The 23,104-nt window shown below is 42.0% G+C and overlaps 1 protein-coding gene across 1 annotated transcript in view; it reads left to right on the top strand.

Moving 5' to 3' along the window:
• dpf1 (D4, zinc and double PHD fingers family 1) overlaps positions 1-23,104 on the top strand; it is a 42,403-nt gene that overhangs the window by 4,700 nt on the left and 14,599 nt on the right. The window contains exons 2-8 of the mRNA XM_034603872.1: positions 7,587-7,616; positions 8,206-8,366; positions 9,697-9,804; positions 11,366-11,493; positions 12,877-12,966; positions 13,907-13,985; positions 14,104-14,235. Coding sequence (XP_034459763.1) covers positions 7,587-7,616; positions 8,206-8,366; positions 9,697-9,804; positions 11,366-11,493; positions 12,877-12,966; positions 13,907-13,985; positions 14,104-14,235 — 728 coding nt within the window. The remainder of the gene's footprint in view (positions 1-7,586; positions 7,617-8,205; positions 8,367-9,696; positions 9,805-11,365; positions 11,494-12,876; positions 12,967-13,906; positions 13,986-14,103; positions 14,236-23,104) is intronic.

The raw sequence follows: 23,104 nt of genomic DNA, 5'->3' as shown, positions 1-23,104 counted from the left end.
ATACTCAGCATGCATAAATGGGTATGTGAGTATGCATGATTAATAAGAGCATGAGTTTGCATTCATATGTAGAAAAAACACATACATACAACCCACAAATGGGTAACATGTACACAGACATGCACCAAGAGGCCCTATGATTCACAGTTATATAGTGGACTCCAAGATAACCACACCCAGTGGACAACGAGAGAGGTACACACATGGGAAATGACACACAACTCTTCATTAAAGTCCCACATGTATGATTTGTTGCATAGCTCTGCCTCTGTCTGCCTCCCTCACTCATCTGTTCTCTGTCATATCTCTGTCATATCTCTCGTCATGTTCAGGTAGACAAATGGTCAGTTGCCGACACACATGCACACACAGATGCGCAGATGCAGTGCTGTGACAGCGATTCAAGGAAACTGACGTTTCCCAGCTGGTAGTGTGGCAGACGTCCACTACTGCACAGACACTGCCACACACACACACACACTCCTGTCTGTCCATCTGTCTGTCTGTCACTGTCAAACCGAGTATCGGGCCTCTTTGTCTTTCTGACTGACATGCACCCTTTCACAGACACACACACACACACACACACACACACACACACACACACACACACACACACACACACACACACACACACACACACACACACACAAAGGTACCTGTTTTCATTAACTGACATAAAAGAATAAGAGCTGGACTACACACACAGACACACATGCTTTAAAAAATTGTTTTTTTTGTATGTATATATACATACATACATGTACGTATTATTCTGTATATATAAGTATATATGCAAATGTATATATAGAATCCCTGTCACTGTATTTGTGCATATATATATCCTCTTGCCTATGCAGCCTGGCAATTTTCAGATGAACAGTAAATACGTTCATGCACACAGATTGAGAAAAGAGAGAAAAAAGACAAATCACTTCACAGAGAGAGAGAGAGAGAGAAACAGAGAGAGAGAGAAGAAATTGAATTGCGGGTGGTGAGGATGGGGTGGAGGGGTGAGAGGGAGGAGGGGTGAATTGGTAAGGGTGATATTGCATAGTTTAATCTGTTGAGTTCAGCCATGGAAGGGCTGGGCTGGGGGAGGGGAGGAACAGTACAGTCGTAGGCCGCTTGATATTAGTTCTCTGTGTGCACACACAGACAAAGCTCCGTAGGCCAGACAACATTCGTGTGTGTATATGTGTGTCAGTGTGTGTGTGTGAGTAACTGCACAGATGGACAATGGTGGATGAGGCAGGTGTGTGGTCCAGGTGTACAGACATGAAGATATAGGCACAGGTGTTTTACAGGCTTAAAGTAAAACCCCCACTACCCCCCGCACACACACACACACACACACATGCACACACACACACACACACACACACGCATATACACAGATCTAAAGGGCTAAACACTCCCATACAATCTGCACTCAGCCCTCCTGAAGCCATTTACATGTGGGCTACTTCATTTCCTTCCAGTTTAATTACCTCATTCCACACAGTTGGAAACCACTATTGGAATGAAATCCTTTGCTGGCATCGACGATTTTTGTAATTGTGGTCTAATTTTTATGATTCCTCCGTTCTTGTCAGCTTGTCCAATGATTCAATTTCACCCCTAGGGGGAGCCCTTTGTTTCACTATTAAGTGGAGAACCAGGTAATTGGTGTGGTTAATTGCACCTTTACCTTAAAACTGCCGCCGGCATTGTTTGTGTGTGTGTGTATGTGTGTGTATGCACCAGTGGACTGTGACCCAGTGTGTGCTGAAGTGAACTGCGTCTGCTGGATGGGACTCAGACAATAGCTTAGCCAGGGTGGGCCTGGTGGGGTGGCTGTGCTCTTCAGGAAGACTGTATGTCAACTCCCTATCAGGAGTACGAGTGTGTTTATTTGTGTGTGTGCGTGTGTACACACAGCAGCTTCCTCAGTGTTTTCCTCCCTGCTGTTTGCTCAGTGCAGGCTGAGGCAGACAGCGTAGTCCGGGCTTTGGATTCACATACGCACACAAACACATAAACTACACTCTCATTCCTTTTCCTCATCTTGATTTACTAGGTGTCAGAGTATGTCTCTGGTTACATGTTCATAATATTGGTTGTTCATGTCAGTTGTGTATGCAGGGAAATCTTTGTGATATTTGTATATATGCATGCATAATAAAACATCCTCTTTGCTTTGAATCTTTACAGCATGTGCATGCATTTTCTATCCCACATTTCTGTATGTGTGCTCATGTGTACAGGTGTCCTCTGTGTTGTTTTCGTGCCCTTGCACAGTGCAGGCCTGTGTGATTGTCATTTCTGTCATGTCTGCCTGGACAGTTTTGGTAGTCAGCTCCAGTTTGTTGGAGAGCTGGCTCTGTGCCAGTTAATTACTAGTATTTCGCTCTGCGCTTGTGAGTCAGTGCACATCTCTGAGCCCAAACTATACTTGGAATAAACCTGAAATAGAAATAAATGTTGATAACATTATAGCAAAATGAAACTGAATGGAACGGTAGAATTAGTTTTCATGCTGAATGAGAGGTATTTATTCACAGTGTGTTGACGTGGAATCAGGCTTTTGGCTTTCCTTCATCGGTGGTGTGGTTTGTCGTTTATCAGAGCCACTCTCTGTGGTCTGTGTTCTCAGCAACCTGCTTGGTTGGACCTCAGACCACAGAGCAGTGATTCAATGAGTGTTACCCTCTCTACATGGAGGAAAATCCATTATTACACACACACACACACACACACACACACACACACACACACACACACACACACACACACACACACACACACACACACACACACACACACACACACACACACACACACACAGTTGGAAATATATACAGTATGCAGTACGCACTATGTACCATCACTGTGTGTGTCTGTGTTGGAGAAGTCTTTAAGCAGTGTGTAAATGTGTGTGAATGGTGAACACGATCTGTTTATATGAGAGAATTGATCCCACTCTCAGAGTCTCTTTAGATGTGACTGTTGGTCAAATGTGAAATATGACATGGACAATATGACAGGAAAATACACATAAAATAGATATAAATATTTTTTTTTGAGCAGGATCAAGCAAAAAGTACTCAAAGAACCAATTACATTTTGCAGATGTGGATCAGGGCTTTGATGGATTCCCCCCCCCCACTTTCTTTAACACTGTGAGATTTCAACAGTTTTGTTGATTTTTCAAATAATAATTTGTGGGTTTTGATGAAAAACTCAGGCCCCGTTTAGCAGACTGATATTCATGAGTGTGTAACATTGGTGCAGATCCATGGTGGACGTCATGATTAACAGCTGTGATGTACTCATGATGATTGGTCGAGCACATGTATTGATGGGACGTTGTACCATGGTTCCATCCCTGATTGCTAATACACACACAAATTATGACATCAGTGCGAGATGGCCACGACCATATGCAGAATCATTTGGCTTCATACCTGGATAGTGGGAGGAAGTGGAGACGCGTCACCCATCTTTATACACGCTATACTCTACTGTGTAACTACAAAGGCGACTTGAGTCTCTGCTATGCAGCCATATGCACAATACGCAGTCTGCTGCTTCAACTTTACATTTTGACAGGATACATGGGCACTGATGAACCTGCCAGTGGCTAATAATGCAACCAGCCACCTGAGTATCACTTAACCTCGTATAACATACATGTTTAATGATGTTAATGTTTTTTTAAAGCAGTGTGTGTGTTCCACGTAGAGACTATGAGGGAGGACATGGTGTCTGTCGCTCGCTGAGTTCAGAGTCGTTTAATTTCTCTGCTATTCGGCTTCACTATTACTTAGCGAGCATGATGAGAGACGGCATTTGAGGCAGTATTTGCTGATCACACTTTTCCTGCTGTCGCCACTCCCCGGATGGAGGTTTTGAATCATATCTGAGAGCTGAATATGATTATTTTACAAATTGAGACTGGTCTAGAGAAATGCGAACGACAGAGAGCTTTTCACAGGTCATCCTGCTCTGCTACTGCACAGCTCAAGACTTGTGTCTCTCTCCGTCTCACTGTTGTCCCTTTCTCTACTCACCTCTTCCCTCACTGTCTCTCTGCCAATTCTTCATCTGTCTTTCACATTTTCTCTCCTCTGCCCTTCTCATTCCCACCTCTCTCTTTCTTCAAGTCTTCTCCCAACTTTCTCTTTTTTTTCCTACAGCTCGCTCTCGGCCTGCGCTGTGGGAGCCTTAGCTCCTCTCCTGTACAAGCCTCCAAGCAGGCAAACAGTCATGCTGCTCTGCTATCGCAATGTAATGAGATTGGGAGCACCCAAATTGAAAGAAGCCATTTTCTACAGCTGTCAACTTATTATCGAGAGGGGTGAGCCAGTACCTCTAAAGGCAGCGGAGGAGAGGAGGATGGTGATGGAGGGATGGAAGGGGGGTGGGGTTTGAAGTGAGAAGGCTGCTGAAGGAGGAGAGGGATGGGGAGCTCAGGGGTGAGCTGTTTAAAATTTGAATGGTTTCCTTTTTTTCCTCACTCGGTCTCTGGTATATTTCAGTGTGGTCACCAGTGCTGCCCTTGAAGTCCAAGTCTTTTATTCACCATGTTGCGCTTAATATTTAAAAAATCCTATGTGTAGGGCTCTGTGGACTGGTGTTCTTTGAATGTGTGCGACTGTTTGAGCACCTCTCAGTGGGTGTGAGTGTTTATTTTCCCACTTCATGACTATTTATATAAATAACAGAAGGTAGGCCTATATTTGGTTGTGTCGATCTAACCTGCTATTTTTTTGGACAGGCCTCTTCCCTGCTCCATTCTTCATTGGTTTATTGTAAACTGCAGGGAGGATACAGCACTAAAGCAAAGTGAAGTGAGGTGAGGAAAAGTCCCGATGACGCACCAGTGATGCGGCCATACGGTCACATGCACAGCCAGTCGCAGGCTCTGAGCTGTAAAGAAACATTTTCTCTCCAGCAGAGGGTGAGCAGCTCATTCCCAGTGACACATTAATGCACATGAGTGCAGTGTGCCCCACATATTGACGCCCTGATCACATCCTTTAAATGTCACATGATGGCACTGCGAGGTCACAGAACTGGTTTAGGCGGCTTCGAAGACGCCACGCTAAAGCTCTCAGACCGCACCAGAATCTGCTGGGTCGGGGATTTATCCTCCTTACTCCCCTCTCTAGTTTTAATCCAGCTACTAAGGACATTAAACCATAAATAATCTTCTTTTTGTTTGAGTGTCTTGTCAAAAAAGTCAAATCCTTTCAAACCTCTTTTTGCTTTTGTTCTAATCAAAGATGATTATATGCTTTGTTTGTACCTCAACAGTATTGTTGTGCTGCTTTGTTTTTAAATAATTACACCAAAGAGGCTTTTGTCCACTGAGTTTTTGTTCTTTTTGTCGGTTATTAGCCGATATCGCAGAAACTGTTTTACAGATTTCAGAAAACTTTGGCAGAAGTTTAGGCCTCGAGCCAATAAGGAACTGATTAGATTTGTGGTGCAGATACAACTAGTGTGGGATCTTTTTTCTTTTTTTAAATTTTTTTTGTGAAACTGTATTCTCTTACAATAACAAATTTAATCCAGTCTACCAAATTGTGCATAATGGATGAATCCCTGAATACGTTTTATGGTTTGTTTGTTTTTCAACAAAGCAAACAAGATTCTCTTCAGTAATTGTTTCATCAATTATTTAAAATGTCTGTTTTTAAGTGTTAAAACTCCATCAAAGTGTCAGAAGAGTCTTAATAACTGACTTTATTCTTCTTGTGGCTTCCATCAGGGGACTGGTTTTGCCTAGAGAAGGGAAACTCCTCTAAGTTGTACACATCAAAGTTGTATTAGGTGAAAACAGCTGTTTAAAGCCTTTTGTGTCTCTGGAGGTTTTGCTGTGTTTAAGTCTAGAAAATAACCTCAGGTCACTTGAGTCAGTAGACACGTTTACATGGACAGCAATACTGCTTTATTAACCTGAATAAGACAGTAGTCTGAATAAGACACTGACATGTAAACAGCATTTTCTGATACCCTCGCCTGAATAAGGTCATACTCGGAATAATCAATGATCAAATTTAAACATGTGGAGTATGTATACATCATAATCACATAACAATGTCCTATTGGAGAGTTCACTGCATTTTGCGTCATTGAAACACTGCTTAAAGACACATTCCCTCGAATATACATGAGTTGTAGGATGTAAAGTTGACATGATTCAAAATCAGACTCTGCTCTGTAACATGCTTATGTGAATATGAATGGAATATTCTATTAGCAAAGACCATTATCAAATTAATGTCTTATCCATAGTAGGGCTGGGCCGTATGTCAAAATTAATATCAGGATGAAAGTGTTAATTTCAGCATATTGATAATAATCCAGATAAATGTCGCATTTTCATTTCTGTTAAATTTAAAGACAGATTTTTGCTCCTGAGTGAAGGTTGTGGTTTTAAACGTTATGAGCAGGGGATGACAAACACTCTGCAAACAACAGTACAAATCTGAGATTAATCAATTATGTGTTGTAGCTTCTCACTGTGCTTGCACAATGCATAAGAATTTTATCGACATACAGTTTTTTGGTATTTCTATTGATGGAAATCATCTTGCCATAATTACTTATATTGTTTCATTGGCCCGCCCATATTCAGGTCAACAGTCGCTGTCCACGTAAACGTAATCAGTGACAGCTGGGTCTGAAGACTGCAAGTTTGAAAGTGATAAAAGTCTGAGTGTGGAATTTGAAAGGAGTGAGTTAACCAGACCTCTGTATGCTGCTCCTCATCCCTCATCTGCTTGAGTCTCATGTCTTACCTTGGTTTCTTTCAGACTAACATGTCTCTGACTGAATTGCTAGCGTTCATGTGGAATTGTGGGTAATTATGTCCCACTTTTTGACAAAGAACGTGTTAATTAAAAAAGGTGATGTCTCTGGCTGTGCAAGATTGATTTTGATCCTTTGTTTCAAACTGTCAGCAGTTGGTCTGAAAGTGTGATCAGTGCAATGTTGATGGAGCACTTGTTCAGCATGTGAAGTAATAATGCATTAAGATAATGTATAATTTCAAGCTAATTTGATGAAAACTACACATCTACATGGAGAATTGCTGCAAAATGAATCATTCATTTATTCAGCAACACTTTTCAGAGGATGCTCAAACCAAATCCAGCAAATCATCCTATTGAAACAGCACTGACTTTCTTCAGAGGTTGCTGTTGGCTCTGCTCTCTGTGTGCGTGTGTGTGTGTGTGCTGTAGCTGTAGTTTAGTGTGTCCTGTATAGCAGAGTGACCTTGATGTCTGCACTCAGCAGGAAGACACTAGAGAGGAGTGATTAACAGGAGAAAGACAAAGAGAGACGAGACAGAAGTGGGAAGAACGATGAACATTTCAAAAAGTGTGAACGGTAAACGTGCCAGGAAACAAAAAAACAGAAGAGGGAGCTGATTCAGAGAAAGGTGAAGGCACGAGAGAGTGAATGAAAGATGTAAAGGACCATGAAGCCAAATGAACGTTGGGTGGGGTGTAGGAGTGACTCACCACATGTCTATTGGATTTTTCTTCTTCTTCTTCTTCTTCTTCTTCTTCTTCTTCTTCTTCTTCTCCCTACAGGCAATCTGGAGGTGCAGTCATCAAGAACAGGTAAGAGGGAGAGTGAGGGATGGGAGGGAGGGAGAAGGGAGTGAAAGGAAGGAGGGGGGGAGGAACAAAGTGAAGAATATTACACTGAATGTTAATCAAACTCACACTTGGACAGGTGAGAAAATAGATTGTATATAGTTGGCATCGTCCTCCCAGAGAAAAATGTGTATTGTGTGTGTGTGTGTGTTTGTAGTTACCAGCTCATCTGCCATGACCCAGGTTGATAGGGCTGTGGATGTGTATGGCTTTTCAACACATGAACACACAGTTAAACAATAACTGCCCATGACATGCACTAAGATGTGTGTGCAGCTTGATACACACAAACACACGTACACATACACTGACAAACACACACACACACACACACACACACACACACACACACACACACACACACACACACACACACACACACACACACAGGCATGCATGCACACAGACACACACACATTTGGCCATCTTGTTTCCCAGCTGACATTGGACTGTATTCCCTGCTTCTCCTTCACCTTTGACCCCCACACCCCCTCTTCACTCTTTATATTCTTGCTCTTCCTCTTCCCCTCTTTCTTCTTCTTTCCTCCCTCAGTCTTGGTGAGGAGTTTTATAAGGAGGCCATTGAACACTGTCGCAGCTACAATGCCCGTCTGTGTGCCGAGCGCTCCATGCGTCTCCCCTTCCTGGACTCCCAGACCGGCGTGGCCCAGAGCAACTGTTACATCTGGATGGAGAAGAACCACCGTGGACCGGGTGTGTGTCTCTCTGTGTGTGTTTGTGTGTTCAGTACCTGGGCAGAGTTAGGTGTCTGGCTGAAGCACGAGGAGTCCTCCAGAGCACTCTTCTTTGTTAGTGTGTGTGTGTGTGTGTGTGTGTTTGTTGTGTTGTGCCAGCTGTTGTGCGACACAAATTACTCTCTTCAGTCATTTGTCCCGTGGCTTCCTTCCTTCCTCTGCTCTGCGTGTTTCTGTCTGTCTTTCCTCACTCCCTTATTTCCTCCTCCTCTTTTCCAGGCCCCCACCTCTCACACCTCAACTTTTTTTCCTTCTTTCCCTAAAGGGTGTTTTCTCATCGCTTTTTCTTTCTCTGTAACATCAGTGTATTTTGGCAGGGAATCAGACACCCCTGTAGGCAATGATATGCCGCTGGCACCAGCTATTCCAGAGAGGATGCTCTTTATGCATGTGTGTGTGTGTGTGTGTGTGTGTGTGTGTGTGTGTGTGTGTGTGTGTGTGTGTGTGTGTGTGTGTGTGTGTGTGTGTGTGTGTGTGTGTGTGTGTGTGTGTGTGTGTGTGAGAGTGTATGTCGTACGTGTATGTGTGTATGTTGGTTCACTGAGTTTGTAGCCTTAAGTGTCTGCCCGTTAAAGTCTTTTGTTTGTTAGTTAGTTTTTAGGTCTTACTTGATTTGCATAAAGTAACAGAATCAATTTTGCTAATTGATTTCATTAATTAACATTCTGCAAGTGTTTAAGAATTAAGGTTCATTCCTATTTGGTTTCTGTTAGTCATGTTTTTAATAGCTAACTATTCATTAGACACAACCTTGAGATGAAGTTTTCCAAAGCCAACAAAAGGTAGTTTATGAAGTATTTATAAACTGCGTTAATAATGGAAGCATGTGCAGTACCTCAGACAACCATTTATACTATTGGCCATGCTAAAGTTGTACCACCAGAGTAGATACAATCAACATTCATGGTCCCCTGAGGAAGATAGGATTAATTCAGATTTTTCCTCAGGTTGACATATTTTGCTTTTATAGAAATTGCTTGACAACCATTAGATTTGTATAATAAGAATGATAATAATATAATATTTTATTTATATAGCACTTTTCAAGCTTTCAACTTTTCGAGAGTTGAAATTTGAACCAGAAACCCCTGAGAGCTCCCCTTGTGGGAATTACAATTTTTTGAAATTAACAGCATGTATTTCTACAGTATATATATCATTGGCACAGAAATATTAAGACAATAGTCTGAAACATTTTTGAGTTTAAACTTTATTTTCTAATAATCTATTTAATTTTTTCTGAGTCATGTTTGTTTCTCTGTCAAGCTGTGTATTCCTTTGTGTTCCAGGCCATGCTCCAGGTCAGTTGTACACATATCCTGCTCGCTGCTGGCGCAAGAAGAGACGGCTAAACATCTTGGAGGACCCACGGCTCGTACCCATCGAGTTCAAAATTGGTAAGGAGTAACTGGGCCAGCTCTTTAGCATCAACAGCACTGTGGAATCTTTGGGTACATATTCCTAATTGTAAATTGTTAATAAATGCTGCCCATTTACCTCGTAACAATGCCACTTTTCCCTTTAATTTGTTTGTCTATGCTTTATTTGGTTTTCTTTTAGCCTAAGGCTAGTCTTCCAAAATTCCATAGGCTTATCAAAATCACAATTAAGTGTAACCAGTGGAATCTAGCATTGTGTGCGTTCTGATGTGATAAAAAGGGCCAGATCACAAAATAATGTTTGGAGGTGATCTCCATTTATTCTGACAAAATGAGACAAATAACAAAATCCAACTGTCAGATGTGAAGTAAAGTAAAGCCCCTCTCCCTTGGAACACAAAAGCCAAAAAGGGCTTGCAGTACCTTGAAACAAAGACTGAAAAGAGCCAAAACACAAATTAAACAACACAAATATGTTAGCATATTGCACAATAACTTCAAGTTAGCAAGTAAACTTACAACTATGACAACAGAAAGGCTCAAATAATGAAATTTGTACCACAAAACGTCACATACCTCCCATAGAGTTCAACAATAAAGAGAGGTGAAGCACCTTTTTGAGGAGGGTCACCAAAAAGTTAACGTGGTGGTTCAGAAACTTTCTCAAACCTTCCACATTTTTACTATGGAGGCCTGCACATGTCAGGTAATATACACATTTTATGCAATTATATAATTAAATATTACAGACTTGGTTACACATATTACTGCTTTATAATTGAGATTTTTACTTAAGCATATTAAAATCTAATAGGCCTATAGCACACAAATAGGCTCCTGTTATGTTCTTTATTTCCCCTTGAGTAGCTTTGATTTTTAAAATTCATGTTTATTCCACATTATCTAATATTATTGCATTCACTGAATACTCTGCATCCGCTTGTAGAGCTGAAACAACATTATTTCATAAACATGTTTTTGAAAACCTTGTTGTTTTTTCTGCCCCATCGGGAGATCAGTGAGGATTAAAATGTATCTTGTTATTAAAATTGAAGGGGTCAAACAATTTCTTCCACCTTTACCTGCCTTTTCTGACTGTAATATAAGACGTAGGCCTTGTCTCTACTACTGCTGATATTTTTGTGCAGAAGATTTCCCCTCACTTAAAAAAAAAAATTCTGTACACAAAACCTTTGTTTCACAAAATATCTCTGTCTAGATAACAACACAAATACGACTGCAAACGCTCAAACATCACGCTGGTTCTGTTCATGGCTCTGTGTCGTCACTAAGCTTTGTGTTTGCGTCATAATCAAGCTAAAGTTGATGTAAAACTCTTTTGTGGCTAACATGAAGAGAAAACATCTGTAAAGAAAATGTGGACACTTTCCCTAAACCTCATCCATATGATATTCAAATTGCAGATGCTTACTTCCGCCTCTATACACTGCAGAAAATCCTTGTGTCTCCACAAACCAGCCACGTTTAGTTTCCTCAGGGCAGCGTTAGCTCAAATGAGCATGTCAGCATGACTGTGAGGTCTCTGGTGCTTTCTGATTGTAATTGTCTCATCCCTCAGACTACGAGGCTTCGCTAAAGAAGGAGGGGGGCATCCCGGATGGGCCTGTGCTGGAGTCGCTTCTCGCCGGGGAAACCCTGGACAAGAAGGTAGAAACCAAGGAAGAAGAGCCAATGAGCGAGTGTCAGGTGAGACTCATTGTTCTCCCTCCCCCCTCTCATTTCTCTCTTCAGTTATTTGTTATTCTCTGTGTCTTGTTCTTGTTGTTTTCCTCTTATGTCAGCCTGTCTCCTCTTTTTATCTGTCTGTATTACCCTCTGTGTTTGTGTTCCTCTGTCTGTCTCCGCCTTTGTCTCTCGGAGCGTGTTTTGTTTGTGACATCCCTCCTGGCTCAAAATGTGTGCGTATGTGTACGCGCGTGTGTGTGTGTGTTTAATTGTAATTGTGTGTGATTGCACTGAAGTCAGTCTTGGGAATCCACTTGTGTATATGAATAGCCAAATATTTCTGAATAAGGGGCAATTGAGGGAATCGGAGCCACCTCTTTGCTGTTTGTCATTCTTTTTACGGCATGTGGCACTTTTCTAAGCAGAAACTTTAAGTCCACCTGACTCTGTATTTCATCAGCTACAGGGCGTTGCTCTTGAACTCTTGAACTCAGATGGACAGCTAATCAATCAGCAGTCGAGTGAATGGCCGTCACAGCTTTCTGAAAGCTGAAGTAGTGTTCAGTTCCTCTAATCCAGGTCTCAAGGCTCACTCGGGGCTTTACGTCAACACCTTACAGCGATCTCTTTTTGAACACAATCAGATTAAAGTCTTGTAACCTAAAACTGTTGTTTTCCTTTAAGGCGTAAAAAAGATAAACGCTCATCCCATAAAGGAGGATTGATTTTACACATGAAGTTCAGTGGAGAGTAGTACGCAGCCTGTGAAGGCTGGGTGAAGGATGGAGCCGACTAAAGAACTGACCCAGATGATGTTGTTAGTGGTATCTTTTTTTAAATATTTTTTCCGTCATGTCAACGGAGTCCCTAAAGTCTTGACAGGTGATTTTGTTAGATGTACAGAGCTGATCAAGTTTTATTTTCACCTCGGAATGTCACATAATGAATTTATGCAGTGGGAAATGTAGGATCTGGTATTTTAAGGGCTTGAACCATTTTAGAGACTAAAATCAGGATAGTTAGCCCTCTGTTGCTTGATTTTGTTATTTCCTTGTTAATGTGCATCTGCGGAATCTCCTTTCTGGGAATGTGGAATACTAAGTTGCATTTTGAGCCCTTCAGTTAAGAAAGTAGTAAATCGAATCATTTATTTCAATTTAAATGAAACACTGACACATTTGGCTATATTTAGTGTTAATGGTTCTGCTCTTACAGTTGTTTCCTGCACTATGATTAGGCAAACACCCTCAAAATCAGCAGGAAGATGTGCAATTTCATGACCACCCACGGGTCATATGGAACAAATGGAAGAAGAGGCTGAGATGGCTGAAAGAAAAGAGAAGAAAATAAAAAGCTTACAGTCTACCCTGTACCTCTCTCTCTTTCTATATTTCGCCCCCACAGAAGTTGCTTGTCGGGGATTTCCCTCACGACCTGGAGGTGGATGAGATGGAGGAGGACGTTCCGAAGCGCAAGAACCGTACCAAAGCACGGGTAAGCACAGCATTGACATTTCATACTTTAATCAAGCCTAGTTAAAATCTGCAGAAATGATCCAGATTGAGCTCCCAGTCCAAGTGTGGTGGGCCTGAGGTGAAGGTTTAGTGACCTGCCTGTCAGACACACGTACACACAGCTGAATTAGACCACAGTTTAAGATGACAGCCTATAAGATATTCTGATGCACAATACTTGAGCACAACCTTTGCATGCATGTGAGAGCGTTTCACTTTTTACAGCCTGAAAATCTTTAAGACTCTGTAATGAAATGCTATGTACATACCAACAGTCATTACGAATAATACATGCTAACAGATCCAGAAATTGAGATTCTGCTCGTGCTGGGACAACCTTTTAAAAATATTTTTTTCTTTTTACAACTTTGATTAAATCAGACAGGTTTTTCCCCTCCATCCTATGGGAAGATAATCAAGTGTTAACAATGTATTCTGAAAAGTATCACCAGACACATGTACACACAGACGCACACACACTCACACAAACACATGCTCACACGCAGACACCAGGGTTGCTAATTGGAGCTGTTGCTCCCCTGCTTGGTGTCATCAGCCCCCTCCTGCTGGAAGTGCAGCTTTACACTGAGAGCAGATGATTAGCATGCAAACGTGTGTGTGTGTGTGTGTGTACATGATCGTGTAAAAGTGGGTTTGTAGACACTTGAACACACAAAACAAGAGAGTGTGCTGTTACGCTAGTTTTATTTTATGTATGTGTGTGTGTGAATACAGGACTTCTGTGACAAGTCACGAAGCTGAAACTTTAGCCGTGTAATTTATGTGTGTGTGTGTGTGTGTGTGTGTGTGTGTGTGTGTGTGTGTGTGTATGTGTGTGTGTGTGTGTGTGTGTGTGTGTGTGTGTGTGTGTGTGTGTGTGTTTGTGTGTGTGTGTGTGTGTGTGTGTGTGTTCGCTCCAGGCCTACGGCGTCGGGGGCATGAGAAAGAGACAAGAGCTGCCTGCCATTGAAGACAGAGACAAGCCTTACGTCTGTGACAGTGAGTGCAACGTTACGTCTTTATTCACATTTCTCTTTATGTATATATTCATAACTTACTTGTACAAAAAACTTAGATACTTTATAATAGACTGTATGTGTGTGTGTGTGTGTTCCAGTTTGTGGAAAGCGCTATAAGAACCGCCCAGGGCTGAGTTACCATTACACTCACACCCACCTGGCAGATGAGGAGGGGGAGGAAGACTCAGAGCGACATACACTACCCTTCCAACGCAAGAACAACCACAAGCGTGAGTCTGCTGCCTGAATATTAAACTTTCTCACAGTCATCTTCTTGTCCATCATTACTTACCTCATGTTCAGGATCTTGTTTGGTAGGACGGGCTGATTCTGAGACCTCAGCGACAGGATGAACATGTAGAAGGTTTAGCAGTGTGAGCTTTAATAATCTAGAATATTATCAAGAGCTATTGATCCTCCTGCAGCGTTATAGATAGTTAAAATGCTGACTGAACTGAATCCAAACTTTCCTCTTGAGTGATGAAAGATAAGATTTCTCCCAGTGGAGAGCTGGGTTTAGCAGATTTCTTCAGTTCCAACAATTTCAGAGTGAGGCAATGACGCTGTGTTGAGCTGTGTTTGTGGTTTATAAAAATCCTTCGACCTGGCTTCTTAACTCACTTCTTGGCCTGCACTGAACAAGAGTCAGACGCTTTGGTGAACCGACATTTTGATTTTATTTGATGTTATTGATGTTTAAGTAACATTTAACAGATCTGACTTGCCCAAGAGACTAAAAAGAGGAAGAAAAGGAAACTGAAACCTATTGAATTCATTTCAGGTTTATTTTACTTTTTGCTAATGACTTAACTAAATTCTCAGCCATTTTATGATTCTGCAGCCACAGTTTAAGATGGGAGTCTCTGTGGTGAAAACAACAGTGACGAGTACCCTAATATGAAGGGGTACAAAACATGCATTGTGTAAACCTGCAGTATATGTTAATATTCCAGGACAAGTTCACATACATACATACATAAATATACATACATCACAACTATATGTTTATAGCATAATACTATTTAGTATACTACTGTGAAATTATACTAATTTAAGAATACAACCCATTATTTTTACACATATTTCCATACTCATATTTAAACTGTATACCATACCTGCCTATATACTACATACTATAACAGTCTATATATGCATATACTGTATATAGAAATATATCTTATCTTATCTTGTCTTGTCTTATCTTACTTACATGTAGTAATAGGACAAGTGGCCGTGGCTGGGCAGGAATAACATAAAATAAAGCACTCATTTAACATCACTGCAGAATGATCTATGTTAATCTTACTCTGAAAGTATAAAGTGTTGTCAGTGTTTCCATCAGTTTACACAACCTTAACAGATTTAACAGCTCCTCCAAAGACACATGAGCTCAGTGAGAACTCTTCAATGGACACTCATCAGCTCAGTAGCTAAATCAGTGGGCAAACACCAGTCACACACTTTGGGAAATTTCCAACCCACTCTATATTTGTACCTTTCAATGTACCTTTCAGTTTAAAGCACGCAGTATGGCTGCAGCTATCAACACCTTAATGAGTTTCCATTAATGTGCTGCTCCGGAATATCATTAAGTTATAATTAAGACCCATGGTATTGCTTGCTAATGCCTCCAGCACTGTGTGCCAGACTGTGTAGGAATGTATGTAAATGCAAGAGGGCAAGGGAACAGATGTTTTTATTGTGAAGTGGTTTATCATATATTTATATAGTCAGGTATTTCCAACCATGCTTGTGACATGGCTTTGTGAATAGCAGCGTTGGTTTGTTGGTCAGTTGTCTAACACTTTGGTCTCAGACAAAGCTTATCATTTGGATAAATTGCCTTGAAATGGTGCACAGACAGCAGACATAAGATCCCAGTGACTTTGTTGATCCCGAAATGTCTCGACAGCTATTGGATGTATTACAGTGAAATTTGGTGCAATCGTTCATGTTCCTCGGTTGAACTATAGTAACTTTGGTGTTGCCCTGACTTCTTCATCTTCTTCTTCTTCCTCTATCTCCACCATCAGATTGAAATGGTCATTTGTGGTGTACTCCATCCTCATCCTCTGTGTACTTTGCATTTAGTAACATGTTAGCATTGGCAGCTTCGAGCTAAAAGCGCTGCTGTAGCCTACCTAAGTACAGCCTCATAGAGCTGCTAACATGGCAGGTGACTCTTGATTTGTTTCCAAGTGACCTGAGATTTGGAGGGAAACACGATATCAAACATTTATTTCACAATGTTAAATCTTTAATGTAGAGGATCGCTGTCGCAGTAGGTTCTGTCATATGAGCATCAGTTTATCACATTCTGAAGGCCTCAGCCCATTTTACTGGAATCATGGATGGTGTCAACGTTCAGTTCCAATGCAGAGTGTAGTGTGTCCTATACAAAGCCAGGCTGACAGTAGGGATGTGGAAGTTTGAGTTTGTCTAATTTTCTTTGTCCCTAGTAACCACATTCCCTCCCTAATCTTAACCATCTTTTTGTTGCTTAACGCTAAGTGCACTGTGTTTTTATCATAGTTTATTTGCCATTTATCTGACTTAAAGCTGACTGTGATTGTCAGGAAAAACAACATTGTTATTGAAAGTAAATCAGGGTTTTCAGAATGATAAAAATCCTTTAATTCTGGCTATGAGGCTGACGATTATTGAACAGTGTCATCAAAGGGAAGAGTAGAATCTACAAAAAAACCACATTACAGATGTTTGGGTTAGCACTGTTGCCTCACTGCAAGAAGGTTCCCTGGTTTGATTCCTTGTTCGGCAAGGATGCATGCTCTCCCTGTGTTTGTGTGGGTTTTCTCTGGGTACTCTGGCTTCCTCCCACAGTCATGCTGATTGAGGGAAAGGTTGATTGGAGACCATAGTTGTTTGTTTTTTGTATAGTGGCCCTGTGATAAGCTGCCGACCTAGGGTGTACCCTGCCTTCCGCCTAATGTCAGCTAGGATTGGATACAGCTCTCCACAACATTCCAAGGATAAGAAGAATAGATTGTGGATTGATGGATGCACTAATCCAGTTGACATACATTAGTGATGGCTCGGTTTTATTCATCTGTTCCAAAAAATCCAGTGTGTTTTATCATAGATTCTGTTTCCCGAAAGCATTTTAAGGCTCAGATGCTCTTTGGCCAGTTGTAAATCTATGGGCTAACATCGTCCTATAGCTTTAAAATGCTTTTGGGAAGTGGAACCCAGGTCTTGGCACTGCATGTAGCAATTTGATGGAATATGTCCATTATAAATGTTATTACTTAATGTACATTGAATGTCAGTCTGGATTTCACCTCATGCCACATTATTCCTTGTGGGGCTTTGCTTGTATATAATCAGATCACGGGAAGTAAATCTGACAGTTACTGAATATTGGCAGAGTCTCTGATGCTGAAAAGAGGCAGAGTGCAATACCTGGAGAGCAAGCTTGTCCAAAGAGTAAAAAGGCACAGAATGGCAGTGTATGTATAACAGTTCTGTGGGTTGCAGTTATTACAGTGTGACAAAGCTTCTGCTAATGGGGACCATAAGAGAGAAATAAGAGTGAATAGTAAGTAAAGCAAATATTTAGGATTCTACGAGCAGGTCATGAGCAGCTTGTTGTCTTTGTCGCTATTCATTTCCACCCCCCAGGGCCAGTTTTCTATCAGTGTGTGGTTTTTGTAAAAGATTGTCTTCTGTCTGCGTGTTTTGTTTCTTTGTAAACTCTTCTTATAGTGTGCGTTTATCCTGTGGGAGATTGTGTTTTGGTTAGTAATTTTCAATAAAACGTCTATAGTTGTTCACAAAACCCCCCCAAGAAAAATAGCTGTGGACATTGGAAAAAGGGAACGCAGATAATTCACCACTTTCTTTGTTCATCCCATTCTTAAAACAAGCTATTTGCTCAGAATAGAGCATAGATAAATACACACAAAAACACATGTGTCCACATTATCCGTGTATGCTGCACTACAACAATGTCCACACTGAAACTATTCTGCCTCTCAGTTAATTGGCATCGTGCGTTTTTTAAATTGGCCTGTCTGACAGAACAGACTGGCCCAGTCTATGTATGTAAGTGTGTGTGTGTGTGTGTGTGTGTGTGTGTGTGTGTGTGTGTGTGTGTGTGTGTGTGTGTGTGTGTGTGTGTGTGTGTGTGTGTGTGTGTGTGTGTGTGTGTGTGTGTGTGGCCATGCTGCAGTCTTAGGTCTCTACAGCGAGGAGAGCAAGGGAGACAGCATTTGAATCGTTTAATATCCCCCATCACTCCCTCCCAAACAGTCAGTAATCACACACACACACACACACACACACACACACACACACACACACACACACACACACACACACACACACACACACACACAGCTTCAGAAAATGCAATCTTCTCTGCAGAAATGAAAAAGAAGCTTAGCCCCTATGTGTGTGTGTGTGTGTGTGTGTGTGTGTGTGTGTGTGTGTGTGTGTGTGTGTGTGTGTGTGTGTGTGTGTGTGTGTGTGTGTGTGTGTGTGTGTGCGTGTGTGTGTGTACCCCTGCATGCACATGCATTTGCAAGGCTCTGTGAGTGTGTACATGCATGCAATTGTGATTACATTAGTGTGTATGTGCACGCGCGCACACCATTATAAGTTTCCCCCAATCTGCTGAGTGTCATGAAGGAGACTCCTCTAGCCTTTGGTATATTGCCACATATGTAATATTATTAATATGGCTCCCCCAAATGAGAGCAACCCTGCATGCATAATTCATGCTATACTCTTGCTCAGAAAAAGCTGTCTAGACGCTATAGTATGAATGCAGCATCCACGGTACAAGTGGAAGCTTAAAGTTTGCACAAAAACTATAAAACTCTGTCCTTTCTGAACCTCATCCAACTCCATTCTCACTCCCTGTTTTTCCATCAGTGTGATAAATGGCAGATTATTCCACCAGGAGATGAGATTTTCCTTCCCTCTCTTTCTCTCTGTCCATCTTCCTCTTCTGCTCTTGCTCTGCATCCTCACTTAACCCTCCTCTCCCCTCCTGCTCTGCCTGCCCCTTTTTACCTTCTCCTCCGTCTTCTTTTGCTTCATCCATCATCCAGCTTTGGGTTTTGTTTTAATTTATTTCGCTGTTTTGTGTCTATACTCTCCGCCTGAGCACCATCACCAAAACCAGCCACCACTATTAAACCTCCCCGTATATTTGGATCCCAGCCGATATACTGTTTACTCAAAGCGATCAGCGCCATTAGAATTCATGACTGCACCACATCCAATGTTTTTTTTTACTCTCTTTTACTTCTTTTCTTTTAAACAGGAGAAGAAGAAGGTTGGAGGTAGAGAAAGGGGGGGGGGGGGGGGTGCTAGGACAGAGGTGTGGGGGTTCTTTTGGCATTGATGTGAGGAGGGAGGGGGTGGGGGGAGAAGAGGAAGAGGAGGAGGAGGAGGAGGCTGAGGAGAAGTGAATGAATAAGGGGGATGTTTACTTTGGAGGTCAGCCCTGCTGTGTCCACCTGAAAATTGGTTTTGTGGGGTATGAGTAGAGAGAGAAAGAGAAAGAAGTGGAAGAGAGAGTGAAATAGTGAAATAGCAGAAATGAGATAAATAGATTGCAAGAAGGACATGACGACTGAATGAGAGAAATAATAGAAAGACAGAGAGAGAGGGGAGGGGAGGCGGAGGGGGAGGAAGAGGAAGAGAGAGGGCGGGGGGATAGTTGTCATTAAATCCCCCTTCTCAAATCAGAACTGAGATTCAGAGGCCACTTTATCTGGACGGACAGACGGTCCTACAGTGTGGAGCAGCAGGGACGCTCCGAGTGTGTGTGTCGGAAAATGCACACAACGCACACACACATAGACACACACTGTAAGAAGTGCTTGCGTGCGTGTGTGTGTGCTTGTGTCTGCCACTGAGTTGTGTGAATGTGCTATATGGGCAATCATGCCCAACTTTGAGTGTGTGTGTGTGTCATGTAATTGAGCCCTTTGAAGGTCAGCATCTCTCTGTTCCTATCCACCATTGTTGGTTGTTGTGGTGTTTCTTTCCTCTCCATTTTTTGCCTTGTGTCTCAAAATGGCCTCTCGTCTTCCTCCCGCTGTCAGTGAAAGAAATGTTGATCAACCAACATCGATGTGAACCAAAGCTGACCGACCTGAAGTGGCCACTCCCTGCAGTCTGTTGTCACTCAACATGTGCACCACTGCTTCTCTTTACAGCCGTCTGTCTTACTCCTCTGAATTATTCAGCAAGGATCATTTGACAGTGTGTTAAGATTTTACCTCTTACTTTAGCAGTTATCATTAATCGAGGAATCACTGGGCAGATACAGGTGTGTCACTCCTTTGTGTCCATTTTAGAGTGTAAGTAAACTTTTATATTCTGTTATTTTATCAGCATGGAAATGTTTTACATTGAAGTCACCTGTTCCTCTAAAATTTCTTCAATGATTCAATAGGTTTCTGTTCAGTTTAAATTTTTGCTTCCTCCTTCCTCGCAAATATAGATTTTCTGATCTGCTGACCATGTCATATGTCTACATGTTAGAACATCAGTGGTTGTGGAGATAAAGAGCACGCCATGCTTCCTGGATGTGTTCTGAACTTTTCACGCACACCGGCATTTCTCCTCAGCTTTTGATTGGTTGACTCTTGGCTGCTGCTGCACGGCACAGGAAAGGAAGGGAGAAACGGCTGTTGCCTAGCAATCTGGTTGCCATAGATACCGCCAGGGCTCCCTCCTAAAGACTGTTATGTACATTGAAAAGAGAGAGAGAGAGAGAGAGAGAGAGAGATGGTAGAGGAGGGAGAGAGGGAGGGAGTAGAGGTGTGGAGAGAACAGAAAAGGGGAGGGATGCAGGGAAGGAGGGAGGAAGAGAAGAGAGAGACGGAAGAAGAAGAATGGAAGAAGTTGAAGTGTAGAAGGAGCGGAGGGGGCACAGAGGAGTTCATTAAAAATAACATAAAGAATGGGAGGAGAGAGAGAAAACAGACAAAGAGAGAAGCCGAGCGAGAAGCAGAGAGTTGTACAGACTGAGAAAGAAGAAATCTCTTCATGATTCATCATATAGATTCCCCCAGACAGTTGGGATGGTGAAGGCAGGGTAATATTGGAGTCTGCTTCATTTGGTATTCTGTCTTAAGATGTGGTGCTGTGGCTCGCTGTCTGGTTGTTTTGTGGTTCCTCGGCTGTGTTGGCCATGTTTGGATAAGCCCCCCACCCCTCACTACCACAACCCTCCACACCACCGCCACCGCCACCCCCAGCCCCAAATCCATCCTCACCCTCTATCCATCTCCTGTAGTCTGGTTTTCTTTCTGTTACTGAATTCTAACAGTAAAACACAACAAGAGCGAGACGAATTACAACTCAGCAACAGTTTTACATTCTACGGTGATATAAAAACCCAAATGTTTATTCACATAATGCAGTAGTAAATTAACTTTTACACATACTGAACTTACTGTGCTATTACTGTGTTATTCCTGGAGAACATCCTCCTGCCCCCAAACGATGCATTTCACAAGTCGGGTTTGTTTGGAATCAAATTCTAATTGGTAGTTAGCACAAGCAGTGATAGCTACCATGACGGAACTCACGAAGCAAACGGCACCACAAACTCAAACTCCCCATCTCTGTGCAAAAATACCACAAAAACAAACAAACTTGGAGGAAGATATCCTCTTTGAATGTCTTTTTGCTTTCTTCTTTTTTGATCATTGATCATTTGACATTTCTACATGACAGTGCAGCGCTGACACACAGTATAGTGGACCATGTGCGGTTGGGCAAAATTCAAACAGGATTTCACAGTCACATTCCCAGCCGGCTCGCTCCCTGGAACAAAATAGGATTAATAATTTGCATTTTAACTCTTCATCGACAGAGACACGAGCCGGGCTAAGTGGCTCTTTTTAAGTGTGTATATATCTACACTCACCAGAAATTAGGCATACGGTGTGTGTGTGTGTGTGTGTTTGTGTATATGTGTGATTTCTTTACATACATGATTTATGGGGAGTTTTTTTGTTGGTGCATGCGTGTGTGTGTGTTTGGGTGTGAGATTTATTTACATGTGTGTATACTGGCTAAATGTGCACATATCTGCAGGCTGCAGAGCCTGATGGATTGTTTGTGTGCGTGTGTGTGTTTGTGTGTCTGTTTCTGCGGGTCAGTGTGATTACATAGCAACCATAGATCAAGTTTTATTATGCACCAAAACTGCCTCTGTCCTCTCTCCTTTGCAATGTCATCCCTGCACACAAGCTCACGTTGCAAGCAGTCACACAAATGCATGCATCCTGACCCACAATGCACTGGGAGTTACGCAACCTGCTGACTGGACATGAGTGAAAGAAGTACTTGTGTGTGTGTGTGTGTGTGTGTGTGTGTGTGTGTGTGTGTATAAGGGTGATGGGTGGGGTAGGTTTGGTGGATGCATGGAGAAGAAACGAGAAAAAACAGGGAGAAGAGAGCATGGCACTGGTGCAGGCATTAGAGTGACAACAGATGGATTGCAGGAAAGAGCTCCAATTTCCTCTTTGAGAGTAAAGGGAAAAAAAATAGATCGACCGAAATAAGGAAAGGGGAAGCGAAGAAAAAAATGTAGCACAATGATGCACAGAGAAGAGATCGAATCAGAGGCAGAGAGAGCAGCAGCAATAATGAGAATGCATGAAAGTGCAAAGAGGAAGAGGATGGGAGAAAGAGTGAGTGGAGGAAGATCCAAAGAGAGAGAGAATTGGTGGCAGTGACTTTTCATCTGTGACTGACGGTTTCCATCTGACTGCATCTCTGCCTCTGTGTCTGCATAAAAAAACCTGGAGATGTCTCCTTAAGAATTTGGGATTTGTGACCATGTGAATGTGCAATTTGTCTGTTGTTTAGAATATGTGAAAGATTTGTATTGTACTGTATGTAAATGTGTGTGTGTGTGTGTGTGTGTGTGTGTGTGTGTGTGTGTGTGTGTGTGTGTGTGTGTGTGTGTGTGTGTGTGTGTGTGTGTGTGTGTGTGTGGACGAGAGTTACAAGGGAATTTCATTCATCACATTAGAGAGAGCAATTGGAGGATGGGACTGGAACTGGACAGCAAAAGTTATTATGCATAGGCTTGGTTGTAAATCTTTAAGT

This window comes from Hippoglossus hippoglossus, chromosome 13 (genome assembly GCF_009819705.1).
Source record: "Hippoglossus hippoglossus isolate fHipHip1 chromosome 13, fHipHip1.pri, whole genome shotgun sequence".
In the NCBI taxonomy this organism is placed as follows: domain Eukaryota; kingdom Metazoa; phylum Chordata; class Actinopteri; order Pleuronectiformes; family Pleuronectidae; genus Hippoglossus; species Hippoglossus hippoglossus.
The sequence above is the reverse complement of the archived record's forward strand: the minus strand, read 5'-3'. Positions and strand labels throughout refer to the sequence as shown.